General features: G+C 49.1%; 2 protein-coding genes and 1 long non-coding RNA gene across 3 annotated transcripts in view; 1 reads left to right on the forward strand and 2 right to left on the reverse strand.

Annotated features, from left to right (window-relative positions):
* Nucleotides 1-14,107, forward strand: part of HSD11B2 (hydroxysteroid 11-beta dehydrogenase 2) — a 30,009-nt gene extending 15,902 nt beyond the window's left edge. Inside the window, 4 exon segments of the mRNA XM_053399438.1 lie at nucleotides 8,720-8,932; nucleotides 9,478-9,663; nucleotides 9,966-10,103; nucleotides 11,126-14,107. Coding sequence (XP_053255413.1) covers nucleotides 8,720-8,932; nucleotides 9,478-9,663; nucleotides 9,966-10,103; nucleotides 11,126-11,487 — 899 coding nt within the window. The 3' untranslated portion in view covers nucleotides 11,488-14,107.
* On the reverse strand, nucleotides 7,893-8,866 carry LOC128419102 (uncharacterized). The gene is made up of 2 exons (XR_008331808.1): nucleotides 8,778-8,866; nucleotides 7,893-8,076 (listed from the first exon to the last, which is right to left on the reverse strand). It is a non-coding gene; the product is annotated as an uncharacterized LOC128419102 (long non-coding RNA).
* A 923-nt stretch (nucleotides 14,108-15,030) lies between the features above and the next one.
* ATP6V0D1 (ATPase H+ transporting V0 subunit d1) overlaps nucleotides 15,031-18,671 on the reverse strand; it is a 29,983-nt gene continuing 26,342 nt past the window's right edge. The window contains exons 6-8 of the mRNA XM_053399439.1: nucleotides 18,446-18,622; nucleotides 17,512-17,589; nucleotides 15,031-16,447 (exon numbers count right to left, since the gene is read on the reverse strand). Of these exons, the coding sequence (XP_053255414.1) occupies nucleotides 16,286-16,447; nucleotides 17,512-17,589; nucleotides 18,446-18,622 (417 nt within the window). The 3' untranslated portion in view covers nucleotides 15,031-16,285. The remainder of the gene's footprint in view (nucleotides 16,448-17,511; nucleotides 17,590-18,445; nucleotides 18,623-18,671) is intronic.

Here is an 18,671-nt window from a genome sequence, read left to right on the forward strand (position 1 = left end):
GAGGAAGACAAACAGCTGCCTTCATGCTTGAAATCAAGTTACTGTCCACAAAGCGGCTGTGTGGCCAGCTCCCAAATTGGATGAGGATGGGGATGATGGCAGCCTCCCCCCCCCCCCCCGGCTGGAGATGCTGGATGGAGGAAGGCAAAAATGGGCCATCAAGGAGGCGTTGCAGAGCCTCTGGGGATGTGATGTGGGAACACTGCTTCGGGGAAATGGTGGCACTCTTAATCTTGATCTGCGTGTGATGTTCTTTCTTACCTGCCTGGCCCTGAGAGTGTCTACGAAGGGGAAGGAGGCAGTTGCCTGGAAGTGTGTGTGTGCTCGAAGAAAGAGCCACACTCTTTCTGTTGTGGTTCTGGTGCCAGTAGGTGCGCCTGCTCAAGCAGGGGGCTGATGTGGCCCTGGAATTGCCCCAAAGGAGCCCCAATGCCACATGCCCTGCAGGTTTGGGGATCATTGCCCTCCCAGCAGGAGGAAGGAACCCCTCCAGTCGGCTCTCCTCCTGGGAGCTGAGCTCCAGGTCCCCAAAGTGTGAAAGGGGCCTTTGGAAGGGAAGGGGTGGGCTTGCACATTTCATGCTCATTGGAGATGGAAAGGTTTGCAGCTCATAGTCCCTTTCAGTAATGCAGCTAGAAGAGTCTAAGAGATCAGAGTTCTCTTTTTTTTAAAAAGGGATAGTTCCACAATTTAAAATCCCTAAAAATCACATTCTTTCTAGGATGAAATGGAGTTCGCTTTGGCTGTCCCAAACACATTTATTTTGGGATAAGCACCTTTTGGTTGTTGAAAAGGTTAAAAGATAAAGGTAAAGGGACCCCTGACCATTAGGTCCAGTCGTGGCCAACTCTGGGGTTGCGGCGCTCATCTCGCTTTATTGGCCGAGGGAGCCGGCGTACAGCTTCCGGGTCATGTGGTCAGCATGACTAAGCCGCTTCTGGCGAACCAGAACAACACACGGAAAACTGCTAGGTTGGCAGGAGCAGGGACCGAGCAACGGGAGCTCACCCCGTCACAGGGATTCGAACCGCCGACCTTCTGATCGGCAAGTCCTAGGCGCTGTGGTTTAACCCACAGCGCCACCCGCATCCCTTGTCGAAAAGGATAGTGTACCTTTAAAGCTAAAACATTAATCTGCATATATCTGTAAGCTTGCTTGTGCCTGGCTGGCCACCCTGAATACAGAAGGAGCCAGCATTGCCCCCTGGGGAAGAGGGGAAGAGCCAGCTGCATCTCTGGCCAGCCGCCTTGGGGTGAGATCTGGACCAGGCAAACTCCTCGCGCTTCTCCTTCCTGAGCTTCCTTTCTTTTCTCCCCCCACCCCGGGCACTACAGGTGAAGTTTATGACACGGCCTCAAACTGTCTGCAATCTGGCTTTCCTTCCGTGTTCTGCTCCGCTTATCTCTTCCATGCCGTGTCTTGGGGCAGGGCTTGTTCCTGATAAAGCTGCCTTTTGTGGGCATTAGATGAGTCTGCCCACACGCTGCGGTTATCTGCTCAGATAGGGAGCTGACTGAAACCTCAGCAGCGCAGCAGAGGTAGCAACAGCTTTGCCACCCCCCTTCCTAGGCAGGTCACATCTCCTCTGCCTCTGCTGCTGCCTGGTGCTTGGAGGGAGGCCGGCTTCTCTGCGGGGGCTTCTCCACCGTCTTTCTACCCTTCTTTGGCTCAGAGAAAAGTGTGATAAGTAGAGCGATGAAGCAGGAGGTGCAACGGCCTCTTTTGCTTTGAGAAGCAGGGTGGGGAGAGGTTCCTAACCCCCATCACAACCACCCCAGAAAAGCAGTATCAAACCTCTGGATGGCCCTGTTGGTGGTGGCAGAGGAGCTTTGGGTGCTGCCTGGTTGGCACTGACCTGTGGCCTTCTTGTTGGTTGTGCATTGAACTTTGCACCTGAGTAGAAATTAGTACTTCCCATTTTCAGCACCCCAGCATGCCCTGCAGATACGTTGTGCTGTGCTCTGACGTGCCCTGACTCAAATGAAGCTATTGGGTTGTTGTTTTTTCAAATTTCAGAGGTGCCTGTGCGACGCCGAAATTGGGTGCCCCCTGCCTCTCATGCTCCATTCTAAATGATAGTTGTGGCGTCCCCTGCAACACCCAGTGTGACCAAAGACGTTGCGCTTCCCTAAATCCAGCTCTGGTTTAATTGTATAATGAAGTCCTTTCTTTTCTGTGTCCTGAATCTTTCAGTACGCAGCTTAGCTGGGATCTTGAGGTAAAGGATATAACTAACTAACTAACTAACTAACTAACTAACTAACTAACTAACAGATGGCTACGCATTGCCATTACTATGAGAAAAAGGCTATGTGTGGATTACTCCTTACTCTCTTTCTCCACACCCTGCATAACCACACATCTCCCTTTTTTCTAAACTAAAAAGCCCCCAAAGGTTGTAGCCTTCCCTCGGGGGAGCTGCTTTGCCAGCCCCTTCATTTCACTCTTTTTCTGCCCCTTCCCACCTGCTCTATAGTATCCTTTTGAGATGCACAAATTCCAAGATCTATCAACCTGGGCTTGGTGCAAAACAAAACCCATTCAGATTGAAACCATTCTGAGTCCAGGGATTTGTACATAATCCCAGAACTGAATGGCACTTACCACCTTTCCACACAAAAGTCCACCCCAGGCTTTCTTCTTTTGGGGGGATGGGGAGTCATTATGAAAGAATTGGAACTCAGAAATCCTTACTGATCTTCAGGTCACCCAGAGATCTCCCTGTTGATCCTGATCCATCTTCTGTCTGTACCCCCACCCCACCCCAACCGAGCCTAACCTTATGACTTTTAAACTCCCTGTCTCCCTTGTTAGATTTAATCTTTCCTTTTGCCCTTCAGTCCTTACTGCTTTTTGCTGTCTGCTGTTTTGAAGTTGTATAAAAACTTCAAATGGGTTGAAGGATGATGAGTTGCCTCCATTGCCTGATTATTTTCTCCAAATTGTGATACCCCCCCTTTGCGATTTTCTAGTCCCCTTTTGCCCAGTGGGCAGATAGAGCGTGACCCGCCTGGCCTTCAGGATTGCCTAGGGAGGGAGGGCCACATTCCTCAAGTGCACCCCCCTGCCTGCTCTCCCATGTGGCTGATTTCCACACACTTAATTGCAGGGCCAGCATCACTTAAGCTAAGCTGAAGAAGCGCCAGGGTCTTGGCCACACGACAAAAAGTGTAAAATCAGAGGATCAAACTGATTTCGCCAGGGAAGCAGGCTGTGCCGAAGGCTGGTGCGGTAGAAAGAGAGCCCGTTGCTGCTGCTGCTGCTGCTGCTGCTGCTGCTGCTGCTGCTGCTCCTTTGGCCCTGAGTTGTGCAAGTCCGCCTGTGTGTGCAGCACATCGGCTTCCCAGGCTGCCTCTTGGCCTGTCACTCAGTGTTAATGGTTAATGTTGCCATAAACCCGCTGTTGAGGTTTGTAATCTCTGGGAAGGGAAGCTATCAGCCAGCCATCAGAAGTGAAAAGAACAGTCTGTACCCTGCACAGGCAGGCGGTGGGTGGGGTGTTTATGGCCCTTCCTCGCTTCCTCTTTCAGCAGGGGTGGGGGAGAGAAAGAGCAGCTACTGGCTGCTGTCCCTGGGAAATGCAGAGAGGGGTTGTCACAAGGTCCCTTAACCTGACTCTGGGGCAGGACAAGATGTCCTCTCACCTGATCTGCTGCCAGGTGCTCCATCTGCACTCATGGGGGTTGGGGGGGGGCAAAGCAGAGGGGCAGCTCCCCTCCCTCCAAGGTACCAAGATGAAAAGAAAGGACAGTCTTGTGTTCTACACTCTCTCTCTCTCTCTCTCTCTCTCTCTCTCTCTCTCTCTCTCTCTCTCTCTCTTCCTTCTCATCTCAGGGTCTCCTCAGCCCGCTCCTCAGTTACTTGGCAAACAACTACCACTCTGCTCATCCCCATTTGCACATGAGGGTCCCCAAAGCTCTTGGACCCCATTCAGTATTTGTGCTCTGTTCCTCACCATTGTGGCCATGGTACAAGAGTTCAGGGTGGGGAGAGAAAGAGCAGTCTTCCTCGCACAACTCCAAGCCCCTGCTTTGTGTTCACCGCCTGATATAGGTGGAGCTACATTTGTGTGCATACTCAGCCTTGCCTCTGGCTGCTAACTTCCCCTCCTCGCTCTCTCCCTCTGCCAAAAGGTAAGCAGCATCTTCTCCAAACAGAGATCTGCTTTGTTGCCCATGGTGGCAGAGGTAGTAGGAATAAGAAGGATAACTGCAGTGAACCCTAAGTATACCTGTTCTCGTGGTGGCTGGCCAGGTGCCCTAAAGGGGAGCCCAGAACCGGAAGCTGAGCGCAGCAGCCCCCTCCCCAATTGTGGTTCCAAGCACCTGGTATTCAGAGATGTACTGCCTCCAAGAGTGGAGGTAAAACATAGCTATGAGGGATAGTTTCCATTGATAGTTTTCTCCTCTGTGAATTTCTCTAATCCGCTTTAAAAGCCATCCAAGTTAGTGGTCGTCACTGCTTCCCGTGGGAACAAATGACATCGTTTAACTATGTGCTGCGTGAAAAACTACTTCCTTTTGTCCATCGTGAATCTTCAGCATTGTGAGAGAGGGAGGAAAACTTTTCTCTAACCACTTTCTCCATGCTGTGCATCATTTTATAAATTTCTGTCATGTCTCCTCTTACTTGCCTCTTCTCTAAATGAAAAAGTCCCAAAAGCTGCAACCTTTCTTCATAGGGGAGTCTCTCCATCGCCATGATTTTGGTTGCCCTTTTCCAAACTTTTTCCCGCTGTATGAAATCCCTTTTGAGGAGGTGACCAGATCATGTACACAATATTTCAAATGTGGTTGCACCATAAATTTGTATAACAGCATAATGATATTGGCAGTTTTATTTTCAGTCCCTTTCCTAATGTTCCCCAGCATGGAATCTACCCTTTTCACAGCTGCCACACACTGGGTTGAGATCTTCACCAAGGTAACCATTATGCATCCCTCATTTGGGAGAACTGTTAATGTATTCATACCCTCTGCTTCCCTAACCCTAAACCCGTAAATGTAGATATGAAATTAGGATTTTTTTGCCCCAATATGCCTTACTTTACGCTTGCTTGCACTAAATTGCATTTGTCATTTTACCTCCCATTCACTCCCTTTTTGGAACTCTTTGCAATCCTTTAAAAAAACGAACAAAAAACCCCAGACCCTGAACAATTTAGTATCATTAGCAAATTTGGCTAACTCGCTACTCACCCCTAACTCTACACCCCTCCTTTCAGAGAACTGTTCATTTATTCCTGCTCTCTTTCTGTCACAGGAGTACCTCTCCTTTTTATTCCACAACTGCTTTAGACTTTGTCAAAAGCTTTCCAAATGTCCAACTCTGTGTCAATTGGATTTCTTGTCTATATGCCTGTTAACACCCACAAATAACTTTTAATAGGTTAGTGAGTCAGGATTTCCCCATGCAAAGTTGTTCTCAGAAAGCCAGGTCATTGCACCTCACACACCTGTGGCTTCTGCCCACTAGGCAGATTAGTACCATAGTAAACATAGGACGGTTAGTGTAAAACACTGGCAAACCCTCAAGCTGGTTTTCTGCCTGCATTCTAGCAATTTTGTAGTTTATTGAACTACAGTGGTACCTCAGGTTAAGTACTTAATTCGTTCCAGAGGTCCGTTCTTAACCTGAAACTGTTCTTAACCTGAAGCACCACTTTAGCTAATGGGGGCCTCCTGCTGCCGCTGCGCCGCCGGAGCACAATTTCTGTTCTCATCCTGAAGCAAAGTTCTTAACCTGAAGCATTATTTCTGGATTAGCGGAGTCTGTAACCTGAAGCGTATGTAACCTGAGGTACCACTGTACTTTATTAGAAGCTTAGGTTTTGCTTAGATCAAGGAGATGAGGGGCAGAGTAGTGTGTCCACATTTGGCTGTTTCTCACACATTGCAGTTTCAGGATTTGGAATTCTAACAGCAAAACACACTTGCATGATTTTGCCACACTAGTACTTTTAATTCTTGGTTTGTTTGTGGGGAAATGCAGTTTGCCCTGCTTCAATTCTGAATTAATGAGCCCAAACAACATACAAATGCCTTTGGAAATCCTGAGTGTGTGGACTTCTGCCCTGCAGTAATGGCTTATGGAGGCCACCCAACAGCCAGCCAGGCCAGTGTGTGCCTCCATCCTCCTGCGGTTTATGCCTGGACGTCATGACTGGGCTCCTGTGCGCAGCAGAGGAAGATGATGGACCTTCAGTGTCAAGGGGAGAAGTGATGAAGGCCCAGAGCACTTCCCCTAAAACAGGGAGCTGTGCTGATTGGCCCTTGGGTAGGTCTGGGCTTTTGCTGGGACCCCAGCAACATCTGATTGTGATGGTGAGAGGTGAGTTTGGGGTTGCGGTTTCTGGGCCCAACTTTTTATTAACTGGCAAAGTTAATGGAGCGGCAATCCAGAGCAGGGAAGTGGAGGAAGCTATTTTTAGAGCTGCCTTTTTGTGCAACAAATCACAAGATAAACAGGCATTTTGTTCCCTTTTCTGTGTGTGCGCAAGGTATATAAACAGCAGATCCGTGACTGAATGAGTTGTAGAGCCAAGGTCACATCCCCAGGTTGTGGGTGGAGTCACTTGCCAACACCTGAGCAGTGGCAGCAGAAAGGGCTGGAGAAGTGCCAAAGCTCCACCACCGCTAGCCCCTTCTCTCGCCCCCACCCCAACTGCAGCAACTGCCCTTCATTCGTCTGCATCCTGTACTGGGAGAATTCCAGATTGTGATGGACTGCAGACCAAGCTACCGCATCCTGGGAACGCTGACCCCTGCCGTTGTGGCAGATTGACAAGAAAGGGGTAATTTCTGCCCCCTTCCTGTCATGCTTGCCATTGCCATTGCACAAGACCGGACACCCTGTGTCTTTCTCTAAAGGACAACCGTGTGTGCAAATTATAAAAGAAAAAAATTAAAAGCTGCTGTGCCGAATGATCCATATGGTGGACTGTGGAGTAAAAGGGTAGATGTGCTGCTGCTGAAAATGCCTCATGCAAGGCAATTCAATCCCTGGCAGTGTTTTGTGTCTCTGTGCTTGTTCTAGCATCTCCCAGCTACCTTCCTCCTCCCCGCCTTTTTTCTGATCCTATGGTTGCTCTGTCCCCTCTGCCCCCCGCAACCTCACCACTGCCGCCTCTGCTGTAGCAGAGGTCACATCTACCCTATGCATTTAAAAGCACATGGTTTCCCTCATAGAATCCTGGGAACTGTAGTTTAAGGGTGCTGGGAATTGTAGCTCTGTGAAGGGTGAACTACAGTTCCCAGGACTCTTTTGGGAAACCAGGTGCTTTAAACGTATGGTGCGGTTGCAGCATTTTGAGTTTTCAGGCAGCATCTTCATGGCTTGCTGACACAACCTTTCAGTCGCAAATTCCTGCCTCCCTCACTGCAGATTTATAGAATTTAGTTGTGCCTTTCCAAGCATCTCAGGGCAAAGATCCTGATGCACCTCCATCATCTTTACATTTGAACTCCCTCAAATTACAAAGAGCCTTGGAGGTCTTCCCTTTAGTGCAAAAGCCCTCAAAGTATGCACCAATGTACTGTGAAAGCTCTGCTGAGTGGGGCTGTGACTCAGGTACACCCATTAATCCAGCCTGTCAGTAACAAGGGCAGATTTGTCCCTCCCTCTTTCCTTGGAATCTGTCTCGGGAGGCATTTTACTTTGATAACGAGTTTTCCTGCTCCGCCAACCAGAGCCCAGCATCCCTCACCACCACCTTTAAACACTTAGTTCATGGCCCAAGTTCATGGCAACATTAACCATCTTGGCAATATCTGCTAATTGGGATAAAGCAGCTCTGATCTGATCCTCCAGGGGCTACAAAGTGGCTGCCAGTCTACTGTAAACACTTTTGGTGTTTGCACATTTCATTATTCATTGACAGGAGACGAGTCCATTTCATGTCTTTTAGCGTCACTCAGTTTATTCTTCCCTAATAGTTCAGCAGAACTTGACCCAGTATGAACCGCAGTGCTAATTTTGGGAATCTTTGTTTGCCTCCAGTTTTCCATCCACTGCATGACCTTTCCTTGGTAATGGTGATTTTTTGGAATGTCAGTGAGTTTTCCATGCTGTTCACCCTATGGCTTAGGAACAGAAAGGCAACATAAAAACAAGCAGCAGCAATAAATAAATTAATTAATTATTATTATTATTAGGTAAAAAGGTAAAGGACCTCTGGACGGTTAGGTCCAGTCAAAGGCAAGTATGGGGTTGTGGTGCTCATCTTGCTTTTCAGGCCAAGGGAGCTGGGGTTTGTCCACAAACAGCTTTCTGGGTCATGTGGCCAGCATGACTAAATGCTTCTGGTGCAATGGAACACCGTGACGGAAGCCAGAGCACATGGAAACACTGTTTACCTTCCCGCCGCACCAGTACCTCCTTGCACTGGTATGCTTTTGAACTGTTAGGTGGGACAGAGCAACAGGCGCTCACTCCATCGTGCAGACTCGAACTGCTGACCTTCCGATCGGCAAGCCCAAGAGGCTCAGTGGTTTAGATCACAGCGCCAACCACTCCAATAATATGAATAATAGTAATACTGGTGGTAGTAGTAAAAAAACAGTGCAGAAGTGTGTCTGGATTGTGCCTATTTAATCTTCTTGTCATAGCAATGCTTGGAGGTAGATCATCTTTATTATTTACGTGCAGCCACTGGAGAACTGAGGCTAGGAGGTGGTCCGTTGTCCACCCTTGCCCACTCTTTCTTTTGTCATTTTCCAGGATGTGACACTGGCTTTGGAAAGGTGGCTGCTCATCACTTAGACACCTTGGGACTGACCGTCTATGCTAGTGTCCTGGATCTGAAGAGTCCTGGCGCAGAGGAGCTTCGGCAGAGCTGCTCGTCGCGCCTGACCCTGCTGGAAATGGACCTGACCAAAGCTGAGGACATCCAGAGAGTCTTGCAGTTCATCAAGGCTCAGACAGTGAGGACAGGTAACTTGAGAGTGTTGGCAATCAGAACAGAAGCAAGGTAGGTGTAGGATAGTCTCAGAGTCTCACCTTTGGGATTTGAAACAAAACATTCTGGGTTTCAAGGCTGGAACATGAAAGCGGGTGGTAAGCATAAATCTCAGAATCAGATTAGATAGTTGAGTGAATTTCTGAAAAAATCTTCAGTTTGTAGGCTGTCTCATATTAAAATGTAACAATCAAACAAACAATCTCCACACCAGCAGTTCTAGGGTACAGTTATATAGGGTATTTACCTATATGTTTTTGCAGGTGCAAAAACATTTTGAGAAAAGATGTCGGATGGTGGGGTTTTGCTTAATCCAAATGTCTTTGTTTGTCCACACACATGGAGGACAAGCGGCCAGGGGAAGAGCAGCCATTTGCTAATTTATTTTTATATATACCACTGTATCATAAAAATAGGTCACAGTGGTTTACAACAATATAAAACCATGCAGCAGAACTGTAAAAATGGAAAGTAAAACAATTACATACATCAGCAAACCAGTTTCCTTCTTGGCATGCAGGGCTCTGGGGCCTGGTGAACAACGCCGGCATCAACACCACCCTTGCGGATGCGGAGCTGACGCCTCTCCACGACTTCCGCAGCTGCATGGAGGTGAACTTCTTTGGCACTTTGGAGCTGACCCAGGGGCTGCTGCCTTTGCTGCGCTCCTCACAAGGAAGGATCATCACCATCAGCAGTCCAGCAGGTAAAGGGAAGGAGAAAACCTTCCATGGGATCTGGTTTCGCCAATGGGAAAGAGGGGGTGTGCCTTTGGGAGTTGGGCTGCCCTAGGAAGCTGCCTTCCCTAGGAAGTCAGGCCCATTGGTCCATTGAGCTCAGGGCTGCCTGTATACTGACTAGCAGATTCCACCGCTGGGGATTGAACTTGGGACATTCTGAGTGCAAAGCAGGTGCTCTACCAGTGACCTACAGCCCTTCCCTACTGTTTGACCCTCCTGCAGTCAAGATGGGGGTAGAGAGTAACCCCTCCCTCCTCTCCTTCTGCAGGTAACATGCCGTTCCCCTGTTTATCTGGCTACGGGGCATCCAAAGCTGCTCTCAGCCTGGTCATGGACACTCTGCAGTATGAACTTGCACCCTGGGGGATCCAAGTGAGCGTCATCCTCCCAGGGTATTTCAAAACTGGTAAGAGAATGACTGGGACTGCTGGCAGTGCACATGGTGGGTGGGTGGGATAATGTGTCTTTTCCTTGTCCGCTGCTGAGGACTTGCTCTGTTTTGCAGGTTCCAAGGAAACTGAAATTATTGGGGGGGGGGGTCCAGGCGTAGCACAGCTTGGGTGTGGGGCTTCCCTTACTCTTTATGTGTGCAGTGAGGCTTCTAGAATACACCCAGCCAAGATTTCTTCCCCAGAGCTACCAAATCCAGGGAAAGAACCAAAGGAGTCTTTAGGGAAGGGAAACAGGAAGACAGAGCCAGGAGAGGCAGCTCCTCCGGCACCTTCATGAGTGTGGTGGAAGAGGTACCGAGTTTGGTGCCAAGAGTGCAGGATCCATCAGTGGGAATTTTGCACACCACAAGGAGCTGCCAGTTCATTCTCTTACAGATACATTTGCACTTGGAGGATTGGCTTTGACCCCTCTCTCTGAAGCCCTTACTGACAACCACTTTGAGATACTTAATATAATAGTAAATAGTCTATAAGCAAACTAAAATAAAAGTAAAAGAACAAATAAATGTCCCATCTGCCTTGTTGCTGTAACTTGGAGAGGTCCCTCCTGGGTATCACTTGGGGCTAACTCTCTCTCTCCTCTCAATGCATGATTCCTGCTTCTTGTGTCCCATCAACTGCTCCAATCTGGCTCAATTTAACTGCTATTATTCATTTCATTCGCAAGATTCAAATGGGAGGAGCAAGGAAACATGAGGAAATGCTGTCTTGTTGCTTGGCTCATGCTGTGGCTTTGGAAATTGTTCCAAACACTGCCCTTATTTTTTCAAGTTTCACTTCAGTCATAAGGACTAGAAACATGCCTTAAGTGGAAGCTGAGATTCTGGGGAGGCCAAATTTTGCACTAGATACCAAACTCCAGGATGAAGGAATTGTATAAGCTACATGGGCTACACCCAGCATGGCCTCCTCACCACCTACCAAATAGGTTCTAAGAAATCTCTTACTCCCCCCCCAACCTGTCTATTCTTTGCAGATGGTTCTTGTAATCATGCTTATTGGAAAGAAAGGAAGGCTCAGCTGCTGGCAGCTCTGTCCCCTGAACTCCTGGAAGCCTATGGAGAAGAATACCTGGAAGACATCAACAGGCAGTTTCTTGCTTCCATGAAGTTTGCTGTGGAGGACCTCAGCTCAGTCGTGGAGAGCATCGTGGACGGCCTCCTGTCTACCAGGCCTCTGGTGAAATACTACCCGGGGAGAGGCCTGGGCCCCATGTACTTCATCCACCACTACCTGCCCCACACCGTCCGCAACCTCTTCCTCAAAGCCTTCTTCATCAACCCAAAGTTGCCCAGAGGGCGCCAGCCAAAGCCTTGCAACAGCCCCCGGAAACAGTGAAGGGCAGCTTGGCAGAGAAAGCACCTGGGAAAGACTTCAGGGCCCAGAGTAGCTGCTTAAGGTGTTTCTACTGAAAATGCACCAGCTCATTTGTGTCAGTGCAGGGAGAGGACAAGCTGTGGCCATTGCTGCTACCCAGCCATTAATGTCTTTTTCCTAAGTGAGCATTAAAATTATAGGAAGATGGTGGGATTGGGACCCATTCGCTTCAATGAACAGAGTGCTGGAAAAGCCCTACTGAGACCAATGATTGTTGCATTTGGGGAAGGGGGGAGCTACCAGTGGCAAGTGAACCCCTCTCCCCCCCCCAATTCCTGGCTGGCTTTTCTCTCCCTCTTTGTGCCAAAGGAGATGGCTGCTGCTGCTAACTGATAGTGAAAGGGCTTCACTATACCTCAGCTTTGTGATATACCTCTCTGTAAACTTCAGCTGAGCCAATGCCATGTCTCCTCACTGTGCTGTGTCTTCTTCACTGCAAATAGCCAAAGGCCTTTCCAGCTTCTCAGTCTGTATGTAGCACCCCCACCCCCGGCACAAGCATGGTAATATTCATTAACGATAGTCACCACAGCAATCATGATCAAAATCAAAGTATTATAATTAAGAATCTATATCAGCCATAATTGGTACCTATTTGAATCACTCAGTGCAATCAATAAAGTATTTTTTGATATTAAAAAAATGCACACCTAGTTTCTTAGCAGCTCTGGAAACAGTAGCCACAGAGTAAATAATACAAAACTGATTATCAATTAATAGCTTAATTTTATCCAAAATTAATAGCTTGTGTTTTATCCAAATACTGAGGCAGCATATGTTAACAAGGTTTTACTCCCTTGGCTCCACATATAATGGGCAAAAAATAATGAGTTGTAATTTTAGATTGCCTGCATCCAAAAAAAACCCACCCCACCCCAGTTTTCATTGATTTCATTTATTCTGCTCCACAGTCTCAGGTGTAAAGCAGATCAGTTCACATACATACACACACAGAGTGGTACCACGGAAGTCAAATGGAGTCCATTCCAGAAGTCCATTTGACTTCCAAAATGTTCGAAACCCAAGGTGTGGCTTCCGATTGGCTGAAGGAAGCTCCTGCAGCCAATTAGAAGCTGTGTTGGACATTCGGGTTCCAAAGAACATTCGCAAACCAGAACATTCACTTCTGGGTTTGCGGCGTTTGGGAGCCAAAACGTTCAAGTCGCAAGGTGTTTGTCAACCAAGGTACGACTGTATCCCAAGATTTCCAAGTCTGATTTTACTCTACAGAATTTTAGCCCTACAGAATAATAGGGCTAATAAGTCTCTACAGAGGGCAACTTCCAGGCACTTAGAAGGCCCACCAGCTGACCTCATTTGCAACCAAAGAATTTTAGGAGCTGACAATTTGTCATAGTAACTTATATTTTAATAGCTGCTAGTTCTCATTTCCAAGAACTTTTGTCAATACCTCTATAGATTGGGCCATTTATATTTCTGGGATCTGTGACCAAAAACTAATCTTAAAGGTGAACAATTAATGCCTAACTGCTCCATCCTAAAAAAGAACCAAATATAAGCAACATTAAAGCACAGCTTGTTTAAGAAGAGTAATTCAAGGTTGTTTGGTCTAGAGCAAGATGAACACCTTCCATTCCACCAACGCAGGGAGGAAAAAAGAGGTGGCATGCCTGCAACAATGTTGCTTACATAAAAACAAAAATTGGGCCAACTTGAAACCCTGTTTGACTGTGTCTGAATAAGGGTTCAGGCCGAACCCCATTTACCTGAGAGTAAGCCCCACTGAATTCAATAGGCCTTACTTCTGAGTAGACATGACTAGGATTGCCACCTTACTTGTGTCAAGATCCCATAATGGCCAGCCCTTACTTTTGTTGTAATATTATAGTGTAATAATAGCTGCATATGAGCCAAAGAAATATTTTGCTAATATTAGCTGTAGCCAAATTGCACCATAGCCAGATCGAAGGTGAAGGTAAAACCTATGAAGGATGAAAATAACTGCTTATTTGGACCCTTGAGATAATGGGAGATTAAATGGTGTAATTTGTAGCCTGGTAAGGGTTCAAAGTATGTAGAACAGCATGTATGTACAAAGGGGCTTCTCTACATGTGTTCAACTGAAGGGGCTTGGAGCCTCTGCTCAGCTGGGGGCCATGTGAGAAGGCTGAAGGGGCCTGTGGCTGGAACTGCTTGCAGCAGCATCCAAGTATTCATCAGTAGTCACTGGTGTCTGCTCATTTGGAACATCAACCTTAAACGTTTGGGGACAAGAGGGGGAATCGCCCAATTTCACAAACATGTTGCGTATTTGTGCAAATGAATGCAACACATTATAGAACGCTGCTTGTGTGGGTCTTGTTAGTACCTCTCATTCCTGCGGCTGACCTCAAGGATGCTGGGTGTTTTCTTTTCTTGCTGCTGCAGCAAACCTGCTGTTCTTCTGTCCTCCAAGCCTCATCGCCATGCAGGAACTGAGCCAAAAAAGGCCTCCCCAAAGGGGGCCTCTCCTTGCCTCCAGAAGAGGGCAGGGACTCCCAGGCAGATGGCCTACAAATCTTGTCACGAAGAACAAGGTCACGATTGTCACTTGGAAATAAATTAAAATGGTTACTTCATACTTTGGTTGTGTATCTTGATGTCCTGGGGGAAACTCAGTGAGTCGGGTCATGTCAGAGAAAGTGCTTCGTTCCAGATGGTGGCAGAGGCAGACAGTGCACATCCAGGCACTGTGCAGAAAACCCTGTCTCAGCTCAGGGGGGGACCTGCCGCTGGCAACCTTACATAGGTCCTGGGGCTGCAGAGTAGTAGGGGCCTCGTGCAGGCTGGAGGCAAGGGGCCAAGCCAGATCCACCACCACCCCGGGGCTCCCTACCCCCTAGTCACACTCAGCCTATCCTTCACACAGCTGCTATGAAACTTGTCTGGATCTCCTAAGGGGAAGACACAGGAAGAGATAAATAAAAATGTAACAAAACAAACAGCTTCTTAACACCCACAGGGCAGAATGAAGCATCCATCCAGCCCTTCTGCATGTTCTGACACTCCCTTTAGCCTTGGCCAGTGATGAAGACTTGGGTAATGCCACTTGCAGTCCCAAGACCTAGAGGGCTGCTGCTTCCTCAGCCCCACTTTAATGTGGAGACACCACAGATAAGAACACCACAGCCAGGCAGGGCCCTGCATCACCTGTATTCTGCATTTGTATGGTGGGAGGCAGGCAGAAAGTAAAGTCAGCTGGCCCTCATGAGGTGCAGAGCAGTGGCTGCCTTGCTTCCCACCAGCAGAGGTTCTATTCTCCTGTCCCTGACCCATCAAAGAACCCCTGAGCATTGTGGGGGATTTTGCAGCATGTTTCCATGTGTCTGACCGCTGCTCCTCACAGCAATTCTGTGGATGTTTCGAGGCTTCTGATCCATCTGAAAAGTCCTGGGGCAGGGAGCACAACCACATCTCCCTGCTAGAAATTGCCAAGCATCTCAGACCCTGTCCGGGAAGGGGCTGCTTCTCAGAGGGCCAAGACAAACCAGCGGAGCGCTGCAATCATTTGGGGAAATAATTTATTGTCACAGTTTAACAGAAAGGTAATGAACAGCAAGCAAAACTCTTGAGGGGTCATATACCATGGAGCCAAGGTGACTGATTTGGAAGGAGAATTGAAACAGCCTCTTTCCATCCACACCAGCCAGAGAAAAGCCTCCCCACCCAGCAGCCACTCACTTTGCACATACAAAGGAACTGAGAGACAGCCCCCCATGAAAAGAGGCACAGCCCAGGAACACCTTCCCAAAGTGCTTGAAAGCAAAGAGGCTGGAGCCTGCTGGCTGCATGGGAAGGGCCAGGGGCTGGCAGGCTGGGTGAAGGAAGGACAGCTTTTCTGCAGTGAAAGGGCTGGGACCTGAGACCAGTGCAACTCACAGCAAAAGCCCCATACCCTGAAGAGGGCCAGGGGAAGACCCACCACAGAACCTGGGGTAGGGGAGCTCCCTGATGAGGCCAAGTGGTTGCTGCTCTTTAGGAGTCCTGGTCATTCTTCCAAGTGCGGGTGGGGAGGAGCCTTGCTTGCAAAACACCTCCAGGGAACTGGCTGGCCAAGCAAACTGCTCTGCCACTCGCAGAGAGGCATGTGCAGCCACAGATCTCGCTGCTTTGCCTAGTAAGTGGGCAGGATGCTCCAAAGCCAGCACCACAGGGAAGGAGGCTGTGCCAAATCCAGGGGACTGTCTCAGAAGCGGAAGTTCCACAAACATGCTTTAAGCCCACTGAGTGGTTGTGGCTTCCTATGAAGAGCTGCTGCAATGGCAGAGCTCCAAGGACTCCCCCAGCCCTGTGCCCTTTGCAGAGCTAGACTTCCCAAGATTTTCAGAGAGAAGAGCCAGGAGAGTAGAGTCGGCTGAAGGATGCAGTACAACGAAGCCTCAAGTTGTGCAAAGACAAGCAGATGCAAGCAGATGCTCACAGTCGACACAACACAAACACATCTCTTCACTGCTCGCATGACATTGTGCTGGCCGACCAAAGTGTTGCATGAGGGCACAGCGTTCCTGCTGACCCTCAGAAACACCCAGAATCCCTCCTGCGGAGGACAGTAAACTTCTAGTAATACTGAATGATCTAGTCTGATCTACACAAAGCACATACAGTGACACGTTAATGAGCAAGGAGGCAGGGCCCCCCACGGCCCAGGAAGACCCCAAAGGCTCCTCCCGGTGGTCCCTCGGAAAGCTACATCCAGGTCTGGAACTTGGGGAAAGGGAGGCGAGGAACCTGTGGACTTGGCCGGGCAGGAGAGAAGGGTTTAGAAGATGGGGATGTAATTGTCTATCTTTGCCCGGTGGCGCTGGGCGATGCACTCCGCAATCCAGACGATGTTGCGGCACTCTTGCTCCTTCAGCTTCACAAAAGCATAGAAGACACCGAAGTGGAACTGGTTCAGGAAAGCCAGCTTGTTCAGCTTCACCTATTGAGAGCAGATACCAGGTGAGCAAACACAGTCCTGCCAGCCGCTCTTTCCGTGCAAGCATTTCACAGCAACACCCAGCCAGCTAGGAGGAAAGTCACACCACTCTCCCCTCTGGCTTGCATGTGGAGAAAGGGGCCCACAGACAGGATCCAAGCTGGCCCCAGGAACCTGCTCTGTGTCTCTGCAAGGGGAAATTAGCTGGTGAGAAGAATACAGAGTACAGAACACCCCTAGACACATTCACACCAGTTTAGTCTGATGGGCTAACCGAAGCCTCTCCTAGACATATGAGTGCTTGGCCGCTGTCATCTGTGCTGCATGCTGGTTCATGCCTTGCCCAGTACAACCCTCAGTGCTTGGGGCTGCTTTAAAGGACAATTGGGAAACTGCAGTTGGTGAAAGTAGGGCAGCAAAATTATGATCCTGGGACTGGGAGATGCATCATCTTTGCTGGTTCCCAGGCACAATTTCAAGGGCTGGTTTTGACCTCAAAAGCTTCAGTGGATGAGGACCAGAGGAGGTCAGCAGCAAAGCCAGAGGGCTGTGGCTCCTCCACAGAGTGCTCAGGCTTCTGGGCTCCTTGTCAGCCCCACGGCCATTCATGCTTGTCTGATCTCAGCAAGTCAAGACAGAATAAATGCCTCCTTGGCATAATGGTGCCTTACCCACCAGACCTGTGGCATTCAGATAAGGCAGGGACCAGGCCCAGCAATCTCAGAGTGGCCTAGCCCTGGTTGGTAGCGGCTGTTTCCTTCCACACTCTGACTCAGTTTGGTGGGGGGAGAGGTGCTCCCTGCTGTCAGCTTCCTCTTGGCTGCCAAGGTCAGCGCTAGCAGCTGCAAAGTAGCTGGCTGGCTTGGGACAAATGCATACAAGGCAGAAATAAATGCAACAGTGGATGTGTTGGGGAAGCTTTCAAGAGAGACTCTTTGCTGGCCTCACGCTGGGGAAGTGAATCATCAGGGCAGGGAGTCTCCAAACGCCCTGCCCACCGTGTTCACGGGGCTAGTCGAGCTTGTAGTGCAATCAAGGCACCTGATAAGCAAGGGAAGCCTGCTCACCTCATGCTCAAAGAATCGGTCCTCGAGAGTCTTGTCCCCTGGGTTGCTACCAGCTCCTTCAAACAGCAGCTTATATTCCTGTGAGGGAGAAAAGCTGTTACAAGACGAGTCAAGCAAGGGATCAGCCTTTCAACAAGCATGAAATGAAACAAGCTCAGAATGCCATCACTGCTCCCTACTGGAGCCAGAGAAGAAAGCTGAAGGGAGGGTGGATCCTGGGGTGGGGTGTGTGACTTTATAAAGCACAAGAAGTAGCAAGGCAGCAACACCACCATGCATGAAGTGACTGCAGGAAAAGGGAAAGAAGAGCCCTGCAGCTAAAGAGAGGGGGAGGGATAGGGAGGGAGGGAGGGAGGGACACACCAGGGCTGGGGGGAGGGTGTTACACTGAAAAGCATTTGAAAAATTAGCAAGTTTTGAAGGTCAAGTTCATTAGAAGTTGACACAAATATGGAGCTTTGATGGGGGGAGGTGTTGCTCCTCCATCAGTAGTGAAGGTTAAAGCACTAGGCTTGCTGGGGGCGGGGGGAGAGACACGATACTGTAGCTTGAAAGCTAGGAAAGTGCAGTACTAACGACAAAAGAAAGTGGACTTTTCAGACTCACCACCCCTGGCAGAGAGCAGCCCCTGGGAAGGTCATGCTATAAGCTGCTCTGGTCTACCCTTTTATGGGATACAAGGAAGGAGGAGTGTGACAAAAATGTGGAGAGTGACACAAGGAGGGAGATTTATCCCCATTTTCAAAGCTCCAAAACGTTCCGGGTTAATAGCCTGATCACTGAAACCACAGCCTGCTGCTGACAGCTAGGTGAGGACTGAACAACCACGTGATCGCCCCAGAAACAAAACATGCCCGCCCACCCCCAAATACTACACTGTACATTGTCCTCCTCCTCCCCTGCTCTGGGCCCAGCTCAGAGGCAGGAAGCTTACAGGGTAGTAGTCAGCCACTGCCTTGACTTGCTCGTAGTCATCTGCCCTGGCCAGCTGAGCCAGGCCCTCTGGATAGAGCTTTCCACAGTGGGGGAAGAGTTTTGCGCGATCCTCCTTGGACAGCTCTGTGCCAAAGGAGTTGATGGTGATGATGAAGGCTCTTCGGTCAGCTTCAAACTGCAAGGAAAGAGACGGGCAGGTTAGCAGTGTTAGAAAGGCCAGCAGG

The sequence above is a fragment of the Podarcis raffonei genome, chromosome 8 (assembly GCF_027172205.1).
Source record: "Podarcis raffonei isolate rPodRaf1 chromosome 8, rPodRaf1.pri, whole genome shotgun sequence".
In the NCBI taxonomy this organism is placed as follows: domain Eukaryota; kingdom Metazoa; phylum Chordata; class Lepidosauria; order Squamata; family Lacertidae; genus Podarcis; species Podarcis raffonei.